Source organism: Engystomops pustulosus, chromosome 1 (genome assembly GCF_040894005.1).
Source record: "Engystomops pustulosus chromosome 1, aEngPut4.maternal, whole genome shotgun sequence".
NCBI lineage: Eukaryota > Metazoa > Chordata > Amphibia > Anura > Leptodactylidae > Engystomops > Engystomops pustulosus.
In genome coordinates this window covers 76,434,581-76,458,267 of record NC_092411.1, presented here as the reverse complement: position 1 = coordinate 76,458,267, position 23,687 = coordinate 76,434,581, and the positions used below count along the sequence as shown (strand labels likewise).

The 23,687-nt window shown below is 40.1% G+C and overlaps 1 protein-coding gene across 3 annotated transcripts in view; it reads right to left on the bottom strand.

Annotated features, from left to right (window-relative positions):
- The window catches only part of MMP17 (matrix metallopeptidase 17), a 109,092-nt gene that overhangs the window by 8,219 nt on the left and 77,186 nt on the right, over nucleotides 1-23,687 (bottom strand). For 2 of the 3 annotated variants that reach the window (XM_072144416.1, XM_072144418.1), the window contains exons 3-8: nucleotides 23,431-23,560; nucleotides 15,607-15,890; nucleotides 14,542-14,718; nucleotides 13,427-13,568; nucleotides 5,050-5,132; nucleotides 341-493 (exon numbers count right to left, since the gene is read on the bottom strand). In XM_072144416.1, coding sequence (XP_072000517.1) covers nucleotides 341-493; nucleotides 5,050-5,132; nucleotides 13,427-13,568; nucleotides 14,542-14,718; nucleotides 15,607-15,890; nucleotides 23,431-23,560 — 969 coding nt within the window. The remainder of the gene's footprint in view (nucleotides 1-340; nucleotides 494-5,049; nucleotides 5,133-13,426; nucleotides 13,569-14,541; nucleotides 14,719-15,606; nucleotides 15,891-23,430; nucleotides 23,561-23,687) is intronic. The other variant, XM_072144417.1, reaches the window with a different exon arrangement.

The window sequence follows — 23,687 nt, the reverse complement described above, 5'->3', positions numbered from 1 at the left end:
AGCCATCCTAGGATGCACGTAATTGGGGAGACCTGGAGGGTTATAACCTTCCTTATTATTTCTAATACTGCATTCCAGAATGGCCCGATTTTAACACATCTCCAAAACATGTGTATTATATCTGCCCCTTCCATCCCACATTTGGGGCAATTTGATGTATCCCATGCCCTAATTGAACCTTATTAATGCAAACCTTTTACCACCTACACTCGAATTGTGGACCCCTCATCTCTCCATCCCATTGTTGCCCCACACATATCCCCCTTCCATTGTTCCTTCACAAAGAGAACCTTTTACCAGATTAAACTTTTTCCCATCACTTAAAAGCTTCTACACTTACCCTTAAAGAAGACAATTTTGTGGTCTGTGGTTCTCTCATAGATTGCATCCACACTATCCATATTTAGTGGCAATCCTTTCCAGAACCGATGGATTTGAGCAGGTTGGAGGGAAACTAAATGCTTATTGCGGGTTAGTCTCCAAAAATATTTACCTATGAAAAAGAATAAATACACACACGTTATAAACAAATTAAGTGTAAAAAAAGTACCTAACATATTACAGAAGAATGATCCAATACAAAATCTCCCAACCATGTACTACTTAAAATACTGTTAGATAGCATTAAGGTCTCTGCATCCCCTTTATCCTATTGCCTGTTAAACACTTCATAATTGACCCTATAAGTCAGTAGGGTCTATATTTCATTGCTGACTTCGTTTTGAGTATAATATTTCCTTAACAAATGTGTCCAAAATAGACCTCAAAATATGTGTAGCCATGATGATGTTTTCTGGAGGGAGATTCCTGTCGAATATCGCACAAACTAAGTTGGCTTGCCCACTCCTCTCCCAGTGGGGCAGCAAACACTATCTAGCTTTCCTTTGCTTATCTGTAAACCTGGTTGTACCAATACTCACGAGCATATTTTAAGAGATATATGGGTTGGCTTCTGGCCCAATATAACCCTGCTATGGATGGACTTATACCTAAGTAATTGGCAACAAAATACCAATCAAAAGAAAACAAGAGGAAAGGACAAGGCTTCAATGCAACAACATAAAAGTGAAAATCTTTATTAGTGAACAACAATAAAAATATATAAAATAGACTGAGAAGCATCTCAGAATGGATACAAGAAAGCACGCCAGGTAATACGTCCTAAGATACATGAACTTTGTCCCTTGACAAAGGCCTGCTGCGATTGAAACGCGCGTCGGGGTGCACGTCAGGTAATATCATGTCCTCTGTTTGGTCACATTAGCTTCCACTTAGTTTGTACTATTTATTTGTGTCTATCACTGTTTATGATTTAGCTTTTGTGACCCCTGATATTTTTACAGGTTACTTGTCAGTTACATAAGGGCTCTACACCATTATTATTTGATATCTACTTCTGTCTAGTATTGTTTACTACATATCTGGGTCTCTTATACTGTATATTGGATATTTAGTTCATGTATCTTAGGACGTATTACCTGGCGTGCTTTCTTGTATCCATTCTGAGATGTTTCTCAGTCTATTTTATATATTTTTATTGTTGTTCACTAATAAAGATTTTCACTTTTATGTTGTTGCATTAAAGCCTTGTCCTTTCCTCTTGTTTTCTTTTGTTTGGTATTTTGTTGTTCATTAATAAGAGGCCTTTTGTTGGCTACATTGGTCGATATTACTGTCACTAGATTCTACTACTGTTACACTGTGCTTTTTTTGTTTTTTTGTATGCTAAGTAATTGGCAGGCTACTGGCTGACTGATCCCTGTTTCACTGAGGCTAGTGAAAAGGGTCTTTCAGTCATTCGCAGCTGTAAGCAAATGTTGTGCTATGTCGGAGGTCTTGAGGAGCACTCTCTCTTAGGCCACTTCCACACTTGCATTGCAGATCATGTCACAGTCTGATCAGGGTGCGATCAGGGTTTGGTCAGTGAAAAACTGACATTTTGCATCAGAGTTCAATCAGTTTTCAGTCAGAGTTTGTTCAGTTTTTTACGCACCTTTTCAGTGCAATTTCAATGCGTTTAAAGGACTCAGGACTGAGGTCTATTGTTTCTTTGGCAATTGATGTGTGAAAAAATACATTGCACTTGCATTGGACTTGCATGTGCCTCAGAGTGCAATGCGTTTTTGATGCGTCCCCATAGACTTGTATGGTGCATTTTTTCCACGCACATACACGTTTAAATCTCAGCATGCTCTACTTTTGCAAGTCATGGACGTGAAAAACGCACCATACAAGTCTATGGAGATGCATCAAAAAGGCATTGCACTCTGAGACATATGCAATCAATTGCCATAGAAAAGATAGAGCTCAGTCCTGAGTCCTTTTCATGTGCGTTATCCTCACGTGAAAAAGGCACTGAAATTGCATTGAAAACGCGCTTGAAAAACTGAGACACTGAACAAACTCTGACTGAAAACTGATTGAACTCTGATGCAAAATGTCAGTTTTTCACTGACCAAACTCTGATCGCCCCCTGATCAAACTCTGACGTGATCTGCAACGCAAGTGTGGAAGGGGCCTTACTTAGACTTTACTTACATTGTTATTCCTGTTTAAAAAAGGAAGTATGATATCTTCATAGGATGGTATAATCAGACATGGGATTGTTGATTGCCTAGAGTCCTATTAGGATTGCCGCTATATCTAATATCTAACCTCGAAGAGGCCTTGTCTATCATTCTACCCCTTCCCTTTAGCAATTCTGCATCCTGGGGAATGTCTGGTTAAGATTGCAATGTTACGCAGTAACTGTGGATTGCTGTTTTAGCAGTACAGGCAGTCCCCGGGTTACATACAAGATAGGGTCTGTAGGTTTGTTCTTGAGTTGAATTTGTATGTAAGTCAGAACTGTATATTTTATCATTGTAATCCCAGCCAGAACTTTTTTGGTCTCTGCAACAACTGGATTTTAAAAATGTTGGGTTGTCATAAGAATGAATATTAACACTAAATCTTCATTACAGACACCTGTGATAACTGTTACAGCTGATCAATGTAGCCTAGGGCTAAAGTAGAATAAATTACCAATATCCAGAGGTCCGTTTGTAACTAGGGGTCGTATGTAAGTCGAGTGTTCTTAAGTAGGGGACCGCCTGTATTATATCAAAAGTTACAGACATTTACAAGTCTCAGGCTAGACGGTACATCGTGCCCTCCTCCCATACGCCCTGAGGAAGCGGAGGTAATGCGGAACGTGCGTTGGGGTGACAGACCACGGCTAGGACTAAGGAGTGTTTAATGGATATATGCAATAAGACAATAACTAGAATTACCATGATTGCAGCATAAAGATATGGGAATTTGTCTTTTGTACTGTATTATCTGTGTATATGCACCTTAAAATAGTATCTTTAGTGATTATTACCCAGTGATCAATTTATATGCACTTTAGCACTTGCAATATTAGTAATTTACTCCTGTTTGTATTCCTAGCCTGATGGCTATATATAGGAGTTCCATTTTTCTAATTTGTTTTTATGCGTTGTTTGTTATATGACCTTTTTAATGTGTTAAGTTTAATAAAAGTTGTAATTTTGGACCAGAAATACTCTTAGTGCTTTTTGGTTTGGGATATTTTTAGCAGTACAAATACAGAATTTGCCTGATTTGAATCTGCCTCTTATATGTTACATGTTAGGGCAAAAGTAAGCTTATTTGCACAAATATAGTAGTGTGGCCTCAAAAATATTTACAACCAGAAGTGCTAAAATGTATCCCATTTGTGTTATGTTATTATAATTGTAATTATTTATTGTTATTAATGGATGTTGTAAGGAGAAATCGTGGTGGGGAGATGGTAAGTGGTCACTTGAAGCTTTAGAGATAATGGAGTTGTGGTGTCCGAGGGGTCTTATTTATTTAGGAGACATATTTGGGGTTTAAAGACTAAAGTCAGGACATTAAATTTTAAACATGGGCTGGTAAAACCCGGTATTAGGACTAAAGGAGCATTGTCTAGATGTGTTAAATGGAAAGCAGCCCTGAAGGATCTGTCTCTAGAAGAATGGAGTAACGTTTTGAATATGATTGATAGGGTTGCGGGCAATAAGTCATCTGTTTTCTCTCAATTATTTTTAATTCACTTGGTACATTATACTCTAAAATTACTGAACCATTTTAGGAGAGGCAAAGATGTCTGCTGTTCTAAGTGTAACTTGCTAAGTGCTGATTTAGCACATGATGTGGAGATGTACAAAACTATTTTGTTATTGGGTGGAAGTGGTTGAGAGATGACGGGTGATCTCTCAGGTAAAGATCCTAAAGCATCCTAAGACTTGTGTTCTGGGTATAAGAATGGGTTAAGTGGGAGACAAGCTTGCAGTTCTATACGTGCTTAATGGATTACTTATAGCAAAGAAACTTATATTGTATAATTAGAAAACTTTGGTACTACCTACAACAGCTCATTGGGAAAGTAGCCTGGATTTCTTGGTGCTGAAGTTGGCCATAATAACAAAGAGCAGACCTATTGCGAAAGTTAGTGAAATAGGTTATCATTTTTTTTCTCTCTACATGCTCCTTGTGGGGGGTGGGGAGGGGGTGACCTGGAAATTGATTGAAGTTCTTGTTTCACTTTTGATAAGTGTTTATTTAATCTGACTGTATGCTCAGCATGATGTTTGTAATTTTTCTATTTCTAGTGTATGACATTTCTTTTGTATAAATGAAGTGTTAAAAAATAGATTGTTATTTCTGTTTGTAAACATCACAGTGTGCATTATTTCCATGGTGTGACATCACAATGTGCAAAAAAGGCCTCCCTTTTCATAATTTTTCATAATTTCTGTTCAGAGATATTAGTGTACATCATCTCTCTTATGTGACCTCACTTTGTAGGTCGAATTATTTATGTCAAATAATACTGCTAATGTCTGATAAAGAAGGAAAAGCCTGTTACACACATAAGCAAAAAAATGGTACATGCAGCACATCACATAATATCACATATAATAATGGTATTAATTACTTTATCATCATAGTTACCTCCAATATCTATAGTATTAAAAGCCAAACTATTTCACGTATCTGACATCAGACAAGGAACCTTACCTTTAAAGAAGAATGCTTCTCCACGTATTTGAGCTACTGCATCAAAGTGTGTATTACATCTGTCAGGCTCATCCTTTCTTAGCCTGAGAGAAAAAAAACATACATTTTTGTTGAGAGATTCTGCAGCAATAGCGTTATAATGATGAAACAGTATATCCCTGATATAAATGATTTCACGTATTCTAAGTCACCTTGGTGTTCTGTTGAATGCATTAAAGCACCTGGCACATGCCCAGAGACTTCTATAATATATAATAGAGGCTCCATTATCCTATTTATAAGCTGCAAAGTGATGTTGGAAGGTGAGTATTAGCTTTGTACTAAAAAACTGCACTACTCTACATTTTATTAAAAGATCAGAAACCATTTAATCTGACAAATATCGAATAAAGGGGAGATCTTTAGAGGGACACATACTTCACAGCACTCAATATATAAAATGACATTTATGACAGAGTTGGAACATTTCCTTAAAAGCATTTCAATGATTTTTTCCGCTGTGACAGCTGAGTATCCGATTTAATAATCCAAACAAATAGATCAGATCCCTTATGGCACTGCATAAGTGATATTCTTGTTTTTCAGTTCAGGCATCAAGCAGTCTTTGCATATTAATTCATTGGCTTTGGAATGAGCTCAGAAAAGTATTGAGTATCTTCCGTGTTCTATCTAACACTGAAGAGTAGTAAAATACTGATTTATCTGTGTGTAGGACAAATTAAATCTTATGTGGGACGGAGTTTGCATTTTGGACCTATGGGATGAAATCTAAAAGTAATGGCCCAGATTTACTAAAAACAGACCAATCTGCACTATGTGCTGTTTGCCTGTGTGGTGTGCAAGTTGCGCCAGATTCATGATTTCTGGCACCCGTTTTGCATGAATCTGGCACCCCCTGCAATGCTCCAACAGAGTGCACCATTTTTTTTTCGTGTACTTTTAACATGGGGCGTGCAACACACTTCTGTTGGACTGTAACTGAGCATTTCAGTGCATAATTTTGTGTTGCGTCGGGTATAGTGCAGCCTGCGCCACAAATGTGTGGAGGAGGGACAGGGTGTTGACTCAATTCACAGGATTACAATGCAGAATGGGGATAGGGGTGTTGATTTACTAATTTGCTCATTTCAATATCATCATGCAGAGCCTCTCACTACAGTAAATTAGATAGGCTCTTTAGTTTGGGGGCCTAGATGTGCCTATCATGTTCTCTTTAAAGCTATTTCAATTAAAGTTATGGTGCAGAGAAAAATCATTTTCACATAAGCCAAACATTGGCATGTATATATTTTTGTGGGGTGAGGTTTTTGAATTTTATACACAGCATTTTTATCTTTGAAATGTTGTAAGTATAATGAATAAATGGGAAAAAATAGACTGCACTATTTCAACTTTTAAAATTATGCTAATGAACCAGAAAGGCTATGGGCAATATTACCAGAGACCCTCCTTGATGCAGCTTACAGGCTGTTACGCTGTCTCACCCCCCCTCCCACCACCACCTCTGCACTTGCTCTCTCAATACTGCACCACTCCCTCTGCCTGATCTCATTACAGCAGAGAAAGTTTCAGCACACAGCGGGAGGGGAAAATGTAACAGGCTGTGCAGCACAGGAGATGCAGCACGGAGGGGCTCTGGTAATGTCCGCCTGGCTCATTAGCATGCACTTATGGCTATGATTGGCCAGGGTGTCCTGTTTTGTATTTTTGACACCTATATGCCAATTATTGTGAATTCTATATACAGGTTAATCCAGTGTTATAGATAGAGGGATACACTGTCCTCCAGCGGGCAGAAATAGTACTCTTCCTACAGTCATAAAAATGGTCAAGAGAATGTTTTGGGAATGAGTCTCTTAAAGGACATCTACCACCAGGATGAAAGACTGTATGCAAATGAGCCTGAGGGGCTCCAGGCTCCATTAAAACCCCCAGAGCCCCTGGTGGTAGATGCCCTTTAACCTATTCAACCTCTTCTTTATGTACATTGCAATTTGCCAACTCACATCTGTGTTGGGGGTTTCCAGTGCGCTTCTCCTTTATAGAAAAATATAACTTCAATATACAGAAGGATAGCTTCCGTTATTTATAGCAGAAAAATGTATCCTAACTGCTATGCTATTTTTCCCGTTATAAATAACCAACGTACATGTTGGAAACTGCTGAACACAGGTGTGCATGGATCGAAAAAGTGCTGCTAAATATAAGTGTGCAGAACAGAAGGAATTAGCTTGTTCTGTTTATTAATGTAATATTAACTTTCCTAAGGATGGGCTGAACTTTGTGTGCTTTAATGAAATGAGTCAGTTCACAGAGAAATATCATAGATTATCATAGTCCCATTGAAGAGATGGTGTAAAGTCCTTTATCCCAGAGACCAGGGACTGGCAGGAGAGATACATACAAATCCTTATCTGTTTGTATTGTATTAGGGCTCTTTAGAAAAGTAGATGAACAAATATTACATGTAAATATGTACGTTGTCTGTTAGCATAATATGACTCATTGTCTGGACAACAAGGATAATGAAATATCATTCTATTGCACTGAAACCTCTTTGAGCAGACTGTCCACATTTGGAAAGAAAATTGAGAGGAGATTTATCAGGACTTGTACTTGGTGTACAAGTTCTGAAATAATCACAATTACTTGCAAACCACCAGCAATTACAATTAGTTCTTCCTTCAAGCCATTTCCAAGACAAGTGGGCATGGGGCGGTGCGAAGGGGGTGCGGCTTTTGGCAAAGTGAACCTGCCCACGTGTCCACACTAGCTACGGCATACGTACATTCAGGCCTCAAAGTTTGCAAGTTATAGCGCAATTCTACGCCGGGTACTACCAGAATTGTGTGACACCGGTTATATCAGAAGGTCAGCATATGATAAATGACCCCCTTGATCTTTTAAAGGGGAGGTCTGCTAGTATGGGGACAGTTTTTATAGAGTATAAAGGAAAAAAAATCAGACACCGAAAAAAACCAGTATGTACATTACCGTATGTATATTGCTGTCAGGCTCGGCGCTAGCACTACCGGGTTACCTGGGCAAGTGCCGTGGCCCCGGGGTGCTGGAGGGGTCCACTCGGGTCCCCGGATCAATTGTACCAGTGTTGCTTTAAGACTCTGCGCTTGTCGGGAGCGCAGCATAGAAGCAGAATCCGAAACTCACTTGTCCTCGTTCCTCCAAAGCTGCGCTCCGCACGGTATGCGACGGCTCTGAAGCAGGCGCACATGATTATGTTATCAGATCAGGTGTTCTGGCTCCAAAGCTGGCGCGTACAGTGGGCACATCCTGAAGAAATATGGCCGCTGTTCCTGCGCTGCTTCGGGGAACGAGGTAAGGTGAGTTTTTCTTCTTTCCTGGAAGGGGGGTGGGTCAATGTAGCTTGAGGGGAGTGGGGCAGTGTAGCTCGAGGGGGGACGGGGGGCAGTGTACCTTGAGGGGGGGGGATACAGTGTGTCTATGGGGGGAGGAGGGCAGTGTAGCTGGAGGGGGGGTACAGTGGGGCAGATTTATTTACCCAGTCCATTCACGATCCAGCGGCGCGTTCTCTGTGTTGGATTCGGGTCTTCCGACGATTCACTAAGGCAGTTCCTCCGAAGTCCACCAGGTGTCGCTGCTGCGCTGAAGTCCGCCGAGGTCCAGCGGAGTACACGATCCATTGCGGGTGAAGGTAACCGCATGTCTATTTTTTTTTAAATTGTGGCGGTTTCTCCGAATCCGTCGGGTTTTCGTATGGCCACGCCCCCCCGATTTCCGTTGAGTGTAGCCGGCGCCGATGCGCCACAATCTGATCACGTGCGCCAAAATCCCGAGGCAATACAGGGAAAATCGGCGCAAAACTGAAAAATGTGGTTAACCCGTCGCAAAAACGCGAATCAGGCCCTTGATAAATGACCCCCAGTGTGTCTACAGGTTTAGGGGGCAGTTTAGCTGGAGGGGGGGTACAATGTGCAGTGTGGCAACAGGGCTGGGGGGGCAGGGTGGATACGCGGGGTAATGGTGGCAGTGTGGCTATTGGAGGGCGGCCCATAAAGGGGTCCACCGAGGCTCTATTGCCCAGGGGCCCACTAAAACCTGGAGCCGGCCCTGATTGCTGTTTACAGTTTTATGTAAATGTGTAGTTCAACATCCTGTGCCAGTGCTTGTTACAAACATAAAATCTGCCAGTGCCACCCTAGTTGTCTTGCTTTCTTAAGTAGTACTACAGGAAATCATGTCTATAAATGATTTTAATATGAGTGTACTCTGCTCATCCTATCCTTGTTTGACACATGAGCTACAGAGGACATGACCTAAAAGAGGACATGACCTAAAAAAGGCCTTGGATCATTGTGAAAAGGGAAATATTTAAAGATTTGATGCTAATAATATAAAGTTGAAAAAAATTTATGTGTGACATTTTCATAATGATGAAAGCCTCTTTAATGATACATTCAATTTTGAAATCCTATTTGATTTTTAAATCTTTATTTTATAAATGTGGTATAATAAGACTAGTCTAAAGTTGTCTGATGAACAGTCCTATATGTGACAGTATATTTTCAGGTATTGGTTGAATCTAAATGCATTGCAGAATGATTCTTAAAGAGAACCTGAATCCCACAAAGCTAAATATATTTTCATGAGCTGCCATTAGAAAGCATTGTCCCTATCCCTACTGTGTCCGTCTACATGCCTGTAAACTTAAGCAATCAGGTCCTAAAGCGGTATGCAAATGACCTGAGATGGGTCCAATAAGTCAATTTCATATTCAGCTGCCCGGCTTATTCATGAGTGGGAGGCACAACCACATCCCCCAGTGCTTGACTGACAACCTGTATAATGATGTGACACTCCTGGTTCTGGCTCCTCTTTGTGCTTCCTGGTTCTAACACCCTGTGTGTGTATAAGACACTTGTGTACACATGACTGACAGCCTGTATAATAATGTGACACTCCTGGTGTTGGCTCCTGTATATGCTTCCTGGTGCTGGTGGCCGCTGCAGCCTGTGTGTGTATGAGATACTCCTGTACACATGACTGACAGTCTGCAAAATGATGTGACACCCCTGTTGCTGGCTCCTCTATGTGCTTCCTGTTGCGGGCATCCCCTGCAGCCTGTGTGTATGAGATACTCCTATCCACATGACTGACAGCCTGTATAATGATGTGACACTCCTGGTGCTGCCTCTTCTATGTGCTTCCTGCTTCAGGCAGACACACCCCCTGCAGCCTGTGTGTGTAAGAGATACTCCTATACACATGACTGACAGCCTGTACAATGACTTGACATTCCTGGTGCTAGCTCCTCTATGTACTTCATGGTGCTGGCGCCCCCCGCAGCCTGTGTGTATAAGATACTCCTATACACATGGCTGATAGCCTGCATAATTATGTGACACTCCTGGTGCTGGCTCCTCAATGTGCTTCCTGGTGCTGGTGCAGCCTGTGTGTGTATGAGATACTCCTATACACATGGCTGCTTCCTATAGCAATTATAACAGCCTGACATGATGTTACTCCGAAATACTAAGTGTGCAGCTGATGTGTCTTACAGGCAGAAGATAAAGCACAAGCACTAGCAATAATTAACTATGCATTACACACAGACATGAGCAGGGGGAGGAGAGGGAAGGTGTAACAGGGGTGACCTCATTTACATAATAAAAAATATGATTTTAGGATAATTAATGTGGTGTCCTTTAACCCTGTTCAGGATTCTGAATCTTGTTTGCTGTTTCTAGATACTGAATGAATTGAAGTAAATGTCTCCATCTCCAGAAATTCCACAACCTGCTTGAAAAAGCATGTCATATCCCCAGATGGAAGCATGGCTGAAGATTACAGCAATGGTATCCAGGAGCTTACAGGAATCCTGGCTTTGTTACATAGACAGAATGTTTGGCTCAGAATTTCCCTGACTATTTAGAATAAGTGCCTTCAGTCCTTTCAAATCAACTCCAATGTAATCTACTGCCATGCTGAAATTATAGGGTAAAGGAAACGAAATAGAAATGGGAAAGGAAATTCAAAAATTCCTGAAAGAGAATTTAGGTTCTGTTCAGACAGAATTTATATTTCAAGGTAATCAAATGTCCTGGGTAAACTCCATGGGCATCTGCCAAATGTATTCATAGACCCTCATTTACACAGTGTATCACAAAGAAGTATCCATTTGGCATATACTAGTTCAGTATGCATCTATTGGTTGTTCTGTATAATAAATAGATTCTGCTGTTCAATCTTATAGGGGAGCTTTCCTAGATGAATTTATACTTTGTGGTGTAAATATAATGGTTTACTTTGTAGAGTCAATGACACTGATTTTCAATACAAAATATGCATTAAATAATGAATCTAAAGTAATTTACGGATCATCAACTTTAGAGCAGTTTGGTTGTGAAATAAAAAAGTTAGTAAATAATGCCAGCTAAGCTAAGCTCAGGGAAGATGCTGCTAAGGCCTTGTGCTACTTTCAAGCAGTAAACTTGATGAGAGACTAGCATATATCTCAATACTACTTTATCATAACAATGGCATACATATCACAGCTAAACCTTCACTGTACCAAGCAAACAATCAAATCTTTGTAGATGCCACATGACAGCAGATGTATGGGGTAAACGTCAGACCAAGCAGCTGCTTTGGTGCCTGTGGATGGATGGCCCTGTCCTCTCAACTGCATTCAGTCAACCAATTAGTATTTTATTCCCGCCGTGTCCCCAGCCCTGTCCTGCCTTCTGTTTCTTCTTCACTGTGTGTGACACTGCCAGACAGTAAATGCTGTGGCCGAATAGTCACTACATTCAGCTGGCCAATATGTGGAGAGAGGCACTGATGACTCATCTGACATCTCCAATATTCTGCAAACCAGGGAAGCCATGACTGTCTGAAGAGCCAGGCACTATTAAGGGGCCTTTCAGTTCCTTGTTCTTTTGTCCTATTGTTGGACCCAGTAAATATCTCCAACAATAGTTATAATCATAACACTGAGTTTTCAAGCAGTAATGGAAGCCCTACAGATAAAGTTGAGAATGTGGTTCCTCATTACCAAATTCAATTATTATCTACAAATTATTTTTCCCTTTTGAGTATCTCTGTCCATTATATTCTTTTCAGGTTTATTGCAAAGTATCTACATAACATTTTTTTTTCAGATGGGCCCCTTCTGTTGATGGACACCTTTTTACATTAAATTGCTGGTTATAGCCATGCATTGATAATATGCAGCTTAACCCCTTAAGGACACAGACTTTTTTTTCGTTTTTGCGTTTCCATTTTCCACTCCCCACAGAAAAATGTTCTATATGAGGGCTTGTTTTCTGCATAACCAATTTTATTATGGTGTTTAATATTCCATTCCATGTACTGGGAAGCTGAAAGAAAATCCAAATGTGGTAAAATTGAGAAAATAAAACATTTGCACCATTTTCTTGTGGGTCTTGTTTTTACTGCTTTCACTGTAAACTCCAATTGACACGTCCCCTTTATTCCTTGGGTTGGTACAAATTTTGTATAGGTTTTTTTTTATTATGTTTCAGTAGATTTAAAAACTTAAATCTTTTGTACAACAACAAAAATTCTGTCATTTTGCCACATTCTGAGGCTAATAACAGGTGTCATGTATTGCAGAATTAAAAGGCGTTTTCATTGCTTCTATTGTGGGGACTATTTTGTATTGCAAAAAGTGGCAATTTGGGCGCAATGTTCCATGACGGGGTTCACCGCTTAATATCTCAGGAAAGGATTTGAGCTTTTAAAAATGTAGATTTATTTTAATACTGTATAGTTACACCCCCTAGGTTATTTGAACCATAGGGGATCAGATCTATCCTAATATGTACTGCAATAGTACTACTAATCCATGCCACTGGCATAATATTATAGATCGTGCTGAATGACATGCCTGGGTGTCTCGCATACACTCCTGGCTGTTGGGGCAACAGATTTTTGCCCTCCGATGATGTCACGGGGACAAGGGGAGATAACGATCTGGCAAAAGATAGTGGCACCTATGAGTCTCTGGTGTTTAAATACCCCAGGTGGCTATTCTGGGGGTATGTAAATGGCTAACATGTGCGATTGCCCAGGGTGTATGAAGAAAGCTCAGCCAGTGAAAGTTGTGCCATGACATTGAAGAACGTCATGGAGTGGCAAGGGGTTAAAGTTGGGTCATTATCATTTTATTTTTACGTCACATACTTAGAGATATTTCCAGCTCATGCACTGATAGCAATGTTTACCTGTGTACCAAACAATAACTGAGTGTAATATGTTCTTTATGTGGAAAACAACTTATTGTAATGTGCCAAAAATAAAGCGACCCAGCTGACTGAACATGAAATGCTGTGTAAGTGGATAGATGACCATCTGTCTGGAACTAGTGACGTCTTACTGGATGCTAGAGCGGTTCTCTGGCAGATCAGGCAGAAAGGGATGCTCTTCAGCTTCGGCCACCTCAGGCTTTGCTGTTGGGGATACAGACTCACGGACTCCTGGGGTGAGAGAGGGTGAAGGATTAGAGGCCATGTAGGACACTGGAACAGAAAATAAGACACAGCATCTTCCTCAAAAACTAATTTCACATACAGTGCACCAAGTCATGAAATCATGAGTTGAAAACTCTGCATAGTAATCGGATTTGTGCTGAGCCTATGTGCTGCTGATTTTATTGTGTACACATTTTGTCATGTGGTGAAGTATATATATATTACAAGTATTTTACTTATTTTCCAAAAATATTTTCATGCTAAGTGTATCTTTCAAAATATAATCTAGCTAAACCTGAGTGTAAAATGTGTCAAACTGGCACATTTTTTAAATTTAGTTTTAAAACACATTTCCACAAAATGTTTGATAAAGTTTGACTTGATGGCTGGGGAAATGTGGAATGGGATGCACACTGATATCCTGATGTTAATGAGGCTGAAGTGTAAGTTTATGGGAAAAATGTAGACCCCCTTTTTCTAATTCCTTTATGGCTATAATCACATCTTGCTCCAATGATAAGCTTAGTATATACGTCAGGAAAGCTCCCAGCGTATACACTGAGCCTATCCATAGACATATACAGGCAAGCATTCATTTTATCCCCATCTGCCCAGTCTATCTATCTTGCTCGCTTCTGATGAGTGATTTATATGCTAAGCAATAGCAATTTAAGGCTTTAGTTTGCATCTATAATTGGCTTCCGCAGAGGGAGGTCCCCACTGATATAACAGACTATATAAGGACAGTTATTGGGATAATCATCAGCACCAGCCAATCACTGGCTTCAAGTTCACTCCTCCCCCAGATAGCAGGACAATGTCTCATACTGTATGTGTATACAGAGGTATACATCCTATCCCTCCATTGTAAAGACAATCTGCAAATCCACCCCATGTATCCTTACAATGGTACAAATGTATCCTAAATGTGACAGATTTTGTGTAACAAAAACGTGTTTATCTCACTGCATCTGTCAAAAAAGTGTTATTGTGATGCATAAAGATATATACGACAACTCACCATATAGCTGCCAGATCCTGACTTTATCATCATAAGGCAGATTATATTTTAAAGGGTCGCCCACCGGCCCTTGATAATACGGTCGCATTATTGATTCCATATCAGAAATGTGAGTCAGGCCAATCGCATGACCAAACTCATGTACTGCAACAGCAAACAGGTCCATGCCATGTATGTCTGGAAAGAGATTTGTAGTATTTAACCAATAAGTGTAATAAATACATACATATATATGTCATCAATTTGGCTTACTTTTATTTTACTTGGAATTAGACATGTAAGATCCTATGTAACTACACTTGACTCACTGGAGATCGAGTGAGGCACCGACACCTCTGGAGTGGGAGGGGAGAATTAAATGCTTGATAGTGATATATTGATGCCTTTTGGGTTATTTGTATTCCGAGTTTCGCTAATGCAATATGTAATAATTATTTATTGTCTATTGTATTGCTGTGTATTTTCTATTAATATGTTGTGTTTATATTTTGTATTGAAATGTTAAAGACTGTATAGCTTTGCAACTACCATCTTTATTGTCCCCATGTATTTTATACATTTTATTAACGTGATCATTTGGTATAGAAGAAACTTGTTTCTTCTGGTGGGTGGTCCTCTCAAAGAAGAATTCTAGAATGAAAAGTGTTTGATGGAACCAATATTTTTCATAAATTCTTATTGTAAGGACCTGAATACACAGGGTTATTTTTCTATCCTTGACTATGGAGACAAAAAGATCTACAGTGTACAGTAGCATCACAAAACAGTATAGAATTTTTCATGAAGATCATTTGACATCCCAGAGCATTAGAAAATGGGTTCCACAATTGTATATAGTCTTTAAAGAATACAGCAGAACTACTGACGGAATAAATATTTAACATCTATGTCCATTCAAAGAATTTGCTATCTGCAGCTATCCCGCTGCAATCCCACGCCTTCCATATTTTACTTAAAATAGTTGCAGTAAAATTGATTATATTTTATTTACAATAATAAAATCATTGGTAATAGAAAATAGCCTTGCAATTCTATGGACTGATGGTTTCTCTTACCCTGACATACCTGATGATCGGAATGTCCATGACTCTTCATCATCAAAATGAGTGTCACCAGAGGTGTGCTGTTCACCGGGGAAGAAAGCGTGGGCTACAGTACCACCTGGTCCATCAAACGGATAGCCATCATTGTGGTCAGCTCTGGAGAAGTCAATCTGAATGTCTGCATTATTCCCAGCCACTTCATGGAAGTTCAGTGGTGTGATATCACTCCACACCTTCAAGGCATAGTACATAAGGGCCCTCACAGTGTCATGACCCAGTGATGACTCCTTAGGGAATGTTCTAACCCTATAGGATACAAGAATAGGTTAAATATATGAATAGATGGATAGCCATGAAAATATCAAGAAATCTAATCTTCCATACAGATTGACACCTATAGACAGGATAAGGGTTCTATGTGGTACTATATCTCTTGATGTAATTTACTACTTTGTAAATTATGTAGTTATGTAAATGGAAACATTTACTTGATATTTAACACCGTACATATCATCATATACTTAATGTTTACTATTTTTTTCAGCGGATATAAGTTATCCTTTCTCTGAGAAAAGGGACCCCCACCAATCTTGTGAAAATGGATGCTCTTGTATCTAAATAAAGCAATGGTTGTGAAGTACACTTTATTCATGGAAATCACTTTTAATAGTCAAGTTTACAATGGTCACATCATGCTATTATTATTATGTATTTATAAGACACTATTAATTTCTATGGTGCGGTACATTGGAATAGGGGTTCACATACATGACATAAAATAAGCACAAATATGTAGACTAGACTGAACTGGCACAAGTGGAGAAGTATGCTGGGAGGGATCACTCTAAAATGTATTAAAGGGGATTTTCTAGCCCCAAAACGCAGCATATGTAATTAAAAGGGTTAAAAAGGGGATAAATATATGATTGTGTGTGGGGTCCTTGCTATTGCAATCTGCAAAATCGGGGATTGTAAGTCCCCCTGCTCTGTACATGGATTTCTGGGTATCAGTGCTGTTGTACTACAATCCAGACATGCCATGGAAGTCAATAAAACACAGACAGAGCTTTTTCTGGTGCTTCTATGGAAATTCTGTTCATTAAACAGTATGAACCAAACCCAGAAGTGTAAATTAAATAATGGGAACCTGTGATCCACCACTTTGCCCATTTCGGTGGGTCCAACAGCAGAGAGTCCCTAGATTATATATTTTTCCCCTAAAAATATTAGTACTGACATAACTTATATAATAGTTTTGGGTTACCTTTAAATCTACTGTGTTAAATAACATATTGAAGTCTGATATATCAGCATTTATTGTAGCGAGTAATCAGAATAGTTGTTCTCTTTGAACTACTTACTAAGTGCAATACTATAACACAGCCCAATACCCAAGTTATTTTTACAAACTGGAAGAAATTTAATGAAACAATCTTTATGCCATTATTAGCATGGGCCAGGTAATCTCATCACAGGAAAATGCTTACATTAAATTTGTTCAGTTATTAAAATATTAGCATACCCTGGCACAAACGTTCACATTACTATTTGTAAATCCTTCAGAAGAACCATATATTACTACTGACAGCTTTAGCACCAGTGTGCAGGTAGGAAGGTTTTAATACTAGGCTAAAATTATAAACTTACTTATATTCATTAAAATATACAGGTCCAATTGTCGCAAATAAATTGTTGGTTTTAATCGGTTGAAATTTCAGATTCTAAATGCATTGCTAGACAAATGCCACTAGGGGGCTCTCTTGCTACATGAATTCCTCTACAAGTCGTGTCCTAGTCACAATGAGGGAGACTGCTTTGTCTGACGGATGAAAATAATATTTCAAAATAAAGAAGAAAACTCTATAAAAGGAAGCGTGCCAAATGCCAGGGGAGTATAATGGTTAAGGACTTGAATGCAGTATGTACCTACATAAAGGTACATTCCAATCTATCTATTATGTATCAAACCACTTTATGTTAGAGGTCAATGTGATTCTAGATGCATAACAAGGGATCTCCTTATTTTATTTTACCATTTGTCTAGTAAAAGTGGTTATATGTTTATCATCTTATATCATGCCTGGTTTATACTTGTGTGGGAGCTGGAAGACTTCCTTGAAAGACGAGCTGTCGCCCATAAAAAAATCACTAGGGCCTGCTTACTCTAGTAGCGCTATCTCCGATGCAGCAGTGTTACACTGCTAGCTTTATCGGAACCCTCTGATAACTCTAGCAAACACTGCTGCAAAGTACAATAGGAACTTCAGGTGGGGGGGGGCGGTCAGAGGCTTTGCCTCTTCCCCGGACCGCCCACTCCATAGGCCGGCGGTGAGTGCTGATCACCACCCATAGCCCTGCCCCCTCATGAATACACCTGACTACTTTTAGCAGTGTCTATTGTACTTTGCAGCAGTGTTTGCTAGCGTTATTGGTGGGTTCCTACAACGCTAGCAGTGTAACACTGCTGAATCGGAGATAGCGCTGGAAGCTGCTTACTTTAGTAATGAGTAGTGATTTTTTTATGGGTGGCCTCTTTAATTCATCAAAACGTGTAGTATTAAAAGGAAATCTACCATCAAAATAAACCATGATAAACCAGAGGTACTTACTCATAGATCCAGGAATTGTGACTGGTAATCTTTCTTTATTTATTAACCCTGACTTCCCTCCTTCTAAAATTAATCTTTAAAATTATGCAAATGAGTCAGAAGGGATCTGGAGGGCAGAGGGGGGGGATGCTGATGGAGCAAGGGGAGGGGGTGACACAGTAACAATCTGTGCAGCAACGGCACAGAGGGGCTACTGTAATGCCCCACAGAGCCCATCTGGATCATTAGCATAAGTTAATTTTAGAAGGAAGGTGGCCTTGGATAATACATAGAAGATTACCAGTCACAGTGCCTGGATCTATGGCCCAGATATATCATTGTGCCAGTATTTAGACTAATTGTGCACTAAAAAGAATGTCTTTGGAGCTTACCCATATATTTATAAAGTGTTGTTTGCACCTCTTTTGTGTCACAGCTGCAATTTGTGCGAGACTTTAGAAAACTGTGCACTTAAAGGGGCATGGTCATCCTTGGTCAGAGTTTGTAACACATTTATTACTGCGACTTGAAACAATTCCGTTGCACCAAAATGAAAAAGGTGCACACTTTCCATTGCAGCGCCGAAAGAGCCAGACCATTGAAAGTGAACCTACCATGAGAAATCAGAAGTAGATCTGATGGTAGATTCCTCCTGTCTGCCTCTGCCCTAATCTGTAATTTAATAATCCTGCAACCTAACCTAACTTGTTAAAAATTTTATTTTTGTAATACGTAAATTAACTGCAGAGGCTACTGGGGCTCACCTGGCTAGTACACGCCCCAGTAGCCCCTGCAGTTAATTGACATATTATTAAAGTAAATTTTTTAACAAGTTAGGTTAGGTTGCAGGATTATTAAATGACAAATTAGGGCAGAGGCAGACAGGAGGAATCTACCATCAGATCTATTTCTACTTCCTCATGGTAGGTTTCCTTGAACACTATGCACCACTACTGAATTATCTGGAGCATCCTGCACAGTAGTGAAGCAAACTGCAATAAGGCAGATAGAACCACTTTTTATACATCTGGGCCTATGAATAAGTGTCCTTGGTTTATCATGATGGATTTTAATGGTAGATTTCCTGTTCTAATGCTGTCGGTTAAGATTTTTAAAGTAACCAGATGCAGCACATTATAGAGCAGGAAGAGCCGAGGAGATTATATATAATATCCTATCTGTCTGCAGCACATTATAGAGTGCTAGGACAAGCTGATCAGATTCAGTGCGACTTGTATTGTGAGAATGTATTTAATTCTGGCTGCATCCACACACCAGACTTGCATTTTAAAATGAAATCGTAGGGAAGCAGCCTGGTGGTCCTGCTCAGAAATTGATAGCTATCTCTGTATGCAAACGGAAATGCTGTTCATTACTGAGTAGGACCACCTAGTGTAAGCAGGCAAAATGAATGGATAATAACTTAAATGTGGTTTGTAAGACAAATTCAATGTATTAATCTACTCATCTGCTCTTCCTATGAATTGCCTCCTGCATAATATACCACATTTTTACAGAAAATGACTTGATTTAATGACTATACAAATGAGTTTGTAAACTTTATAATAAAGTTTATATTGCAGGTCTTTAAATTATAATTGTTGACTGGGCATGTTTATTCACAGATTACTGCAGTATAATTTACATAAGATGCACCAACGATGCCTTCAGAATCTAAAAACTGGTGTATAGTGCACAAAGCATAAAGCTGTGGCCTCCATGGTCACCAGCTCACAAACAAAGAAAGTTTGAGAGGAAAAAAGCCAATGGGCGTGTTAGAGTTAATACAATTGATAATCTTTATACAATACATCACATTAAAATAATAATAAAAACTGTGTATACCACCCCTTGAGAAAGACCTACCGTATATACTTGAGTATAAGCTGACCCAAGTATAAGCCAAGACCCCTAATTTTACCCCCCAAAACTGGGAAAACCTATTGACTCGAGTATAAGCCGAGGGTGGGAAATGCATTGGTCACAGCCCCCCCCCACTATATAGCCAGCAAGCCCCCTGTGGTATACAGCCAGCCTTCCCCATGTAGTATACAGCCAGCCCTGCCTATCCCCTGTAGTATACAGCCAGCCCATTCTGCCCCATGTAGTATACAGCCAGCCCATTCTGCCCCATGTAGTATACAGCCAGCCCATTATGCCCCCTGTAGTATACAGCCAGCCCAGCCTGCCCCCAATAGTATAGAGCCAGCCCATTCTACCCCCTGTAGTTTACAGTTATCCCATTCTGCCCCCTGTAGTATACAGCCAGCCCAGCCTGCCCCCTGTAGTATACAGCCAGACCAGCCTGCCCCCTGTAGTATACAGCCAGCCAATTCTGTCCCCTGTAGTATACAGCCAGCCCATTCTGCCCCCTGCAGTATAAAGCTAGCCCAGCCTGCCCCCAGTAGTATACAGCCAGCCCAGCCTACCCCCTTTAGTATACAGCCAGCCCATTCTGCCCCCTGCAGTGTACAGCCAGCCCATTCTGCCCCCTGTAGTATACAGCCAGTCCATTCTGCCCCCTGCACTATACAGCCAGCCCATTCTATGTATACCACCGCTTGAGAAAGACCTACCATATATATACTCGAGTATAAGGCGACCCGAGAATTAGCCGAGACCCCTATTTTTACCCCCCCCAAACTGGAAAAACCTATTGACTTGAGTATAAGCCGAGGGTGGGAAATGCATTGGTCACAGCCCCCCCAGTATATAGCCAGCAATCCCCCTGTAGTATACAGCCAGCCTTCCCCATGTAGTATACAGCCAGCCCTGCCTATCCCCTGTAGTATACAGCCAGCCCATTCTGCCCCATGTTGTATACAACCAGCCCGGCCTGTCCCCTGTAGTATACAGCCAGCCCATTCTGCCCCCTGTAGTATACAACCAGCCCATTCTGCACCCTGCAGTAAACAGCCAGCCCAGCCTGCCCCCAGTAGTATATAGCCAGCCCAGCCTGCCCCTTGTAGTATACAGCCAGCGCAGCCTCCCCCAAGTAGTATACAGCCAGCCCAGCCTGCCCCCTGTAGTATACAGCCAGCCCATTCTGCCCCCTGCAGTATACAGCCAGCCCATTCTGCCCCCTGAAGTATACAGCCAGCCTAGCACTTAAAAAACAAAAAAAGCTTACATACTCACCCTCCGGCGGCCCCGATGCGCAGCGCTGCTCCCCCGATGTCTTTGCTGCTCCTCTTCTGGCTTCCCTGCGGCTCCTCTTCTTTCTTCTGTAACAGGCGGCAGGGCGCGACCATGTTATCTGCCGGCAGGCGCATAGTATGACGCGGTCGCTTGCATGTAAGCCGATTTGAGGTTTTTCAGCACATTTTTTTGTGCTGAAAAACTCGGCTTATACACGAGTATATACGGTACTATGCAAGTCAGGGTGGAACGCCATGTAGTATATGGCCCTTGCCTTGTCCCTCTACTTTATATATTAGTTATTTAGGAAAAATTACAGCTTTGGTTTAGCGTATAGACTCTCAATTTAATCTGTGTATGTACATTATAGTATTTGCATATTATAATGCAGGCTCTTAATGGGGCTTTATGACACATACTAACATCACTGTATTTATATTTTAACATCAATGGCTTTTAGTATCCCTAGGCATACTACCTGGTTCATTCCTATTGTCTCTCCTGAGATACAGAGTTTTTATTATTATGTTAACTTTATGGGGTCATTTCTCTTTTTTATCTTTTCTTTTTGCGACTTTTATGTGCATATTTGATATATTTGTGCCTAAATTTGCTACTTTTTCACTAGCTTAGCAAAACTAAACTCAGAAGAATTTTTCAGTATTGCGCCTGATATATCTTTTAAAATCCAGATGTGAACGTATGAAAAAGTTGCAATATCGTCTCAAATCGAGTTTAAAAAGTCACAAATAAACTCCAGTCCTGATCATGCATAGGAAAAACTTTAGAAGAAGTTGAAGAAGAGTTTAAGACTTTTGTTCATCTTTTGAATAAAAAGTTGCAAAAACCATATAGGCACAGCTGCCTGATATATTAACCTCTAAGATAAATCAAACAAGTCCAAAAGTCAGTAAAAACAAGGAAAAAGACGCACGAATGTCCTTACAAAAGTTAAATGGCCACCTATGTATTGAATAAAGACTAGCAATTTCATTAACCCTTAATAGGCTGTTGGCTTTCTTCCTCTCAAATTTTCTTTGTTGGTGAGCTGTGAATAAAACATGAGGGGTTAGAACTGACTGTTCTGGTGTGATGGTATACTTTTTGTACACTTTAAAGGAAACCTGTCACCACATTTTCACATGTACAGTCAGTGACAGTACAGTCAGTGACAGGTTTTTATAGAGCCCTATTAGCTAACTTACACGCTTCTTTTAGCAGAAGATTGTTTCTCTTATATCCACATAAATCACCTTTTATCTTATATTTACTGGTATCAGAGGGGGCGTGTCCTGCCCCTCTCATCTACTCCTCCCCATGCCTTATGCCTCCTTAGTATTCAGCAGTTCTTGTCATTTGACAAGGGTGACATCATCTCAGGTCCTTTTCCTCTTAACAATAGCAAACTGTACCCCATGAATGTATCTGAACACATGAAATCATGGTGTACAGTTTGCTATTGTTAGAAGGCTAAATGACCTGTGATGATGTCAATCTGGCCACATGACATGAATGTAACACAATACACAATATTTCCTATAAGTAAATAGAGCTTTCTATGTTTGTAGTTGAATATTAGCAGACGGTCCCTAAATACAAGAAGGCAGGGCAGCGATGAGACATGAGTCAGGAAAGCTAATTTGCATACCAGAAAAACAACTATAATTAAGGTACAGTGCCTCAATGGCAGCTAATTTTAGGTAAAATGGGGAGATCTTGTAACCCTTTAACAGCAAGCATTGTTAGTCAGGGTGTTTAAATTCACAAAATTTTGGGCTGTTTGTGTATCCATGGTTACCAGACCTAAAGATGTGTGACTTAATATGGTATTGTAGAACATAGCTGCCAACCAAAAACCATTTCCATAATATTCTGTGCAGTAACAACTGTACGTATTCCGTTTTTGTGGCCCACCCAATATCACTCTAAATCATTAAAAGTGGTACACACAAATATAAAAATACATTGCCCTTTCTTCATAATAAAGTAGGTCTTTTTGGCAAATGAGCCTGTCCAATAACAGAACTTTTACAAATACATTTAGTGTCATCAGGCTTAGGAATCCTTACTGTTCTACACACTGCATGATGTGACACAATAAAAATGAGAGTGACTCTCACCTCCATGATAAATTCCTCTTGCTCCACTTTGTCACCGCCTGGACGTTCCGCTTTCTCCTCGATGCCTCTGATTGGGACAGGTCAGGTAGAGAGCAACGAGGGGTTTTCATTAATTCCAAGGTGGCCTCATCTGTATGTCAGGGGACAAAGCTGCCTCTTAGTGAAGTAATTGTCTTTCATTACTCATTGTTAATCCTTTTGTTAGACAGAGTACTTATTGAACAGCACTCAAGTTTAAAAGAAATGAATGGACTTCC